The sequence below is a fragment of the Mesitornis unicolor genome, unplaced genomic scaffold (genome assembly GCF_000695765.1).
Source record: "Mesitornis unicolor isolate BGI_N332 unplaced genomic scaffold, ASM69576v1 scaffold37369, whole genome shotgun sequence".
NCBI classification, from domain to species: domain Eukaryota; kingdom Metazoa; phylum Chordata; class Aves; order Mesitornithiformes; family Mesitornithidae; genus Mesitornis; species Mesitornis unicolor.
The window spans coordinates 1-430 of record NW_010209953.1 but is presented as its reverse complement, the minus strand read 5'-3'; the positions used below and the strand labels follow the sequence as shown (position 1 = coordinate 430).

At 62.3% G+C, this 430-nt stretch overlaps 1 protein-coding gene across 1 annotated transcript in view; it reads left to right on the top strand.

The window, feature by feature from the left end:
- The window catches only part of OLIG3 (oligodendrocyte transcription factor 3), a gene marked incomplete at its 3' end in the record, with an annotated part of 527 nt that extends 102 nt beyond the window's left edge, over positions 1-425 (top strand). Inside the window, exon 2 of the mRNA XM_010193032.1 lies at positions 25-425. Within this exon, the coding sequence (XP_010191334.1) occupies positions 25-425 (401 nt within the window). The remainder of the gene's footprint in view (positions 1-24) is intronic.
- Positions 426-430: the final 5 nt, after the last annotated feature.

The following is a 430-nucleotide window of genomic DNA, read 5'->3' as shown; positions in this document are numbered from 1 at the left end:
CCCCCCCCCCCCCCCCCCCCCACCCCCACCACCAAGACAGCCGGCTCAACTCCGTCTCCTCCACCCAGAACGACCTGGTGCAGAAGATGTCTGGGGAAGGCCTCTCCAGGAATGGCTCCAAGGCCGGAGGGGAAGGCAGCAAGTACAAAATTAAGAAGCAGCTCTCGGAGCAGGACCTGCAGCAGCTGCGGCTGAAGATCAACGGCCGGGAGCGTAAGAGGATGCATGACCTCAACCTGGCCATGGACGGGCTGCGGGAGGTGATGCCCTATGCCCACGGACCTTCCGTGAGAAAACTCTCCAAAATCGCCACGCTCCTGCTCGCCAGAAACTATATCCTGATGCTCACCAGCTCCCTGGAGGAGATGAAGAGGCTGGTGGGGGAAATCTACGGGGGGCACCACTCCGCCTTTCACTGCGGCACGGTGGG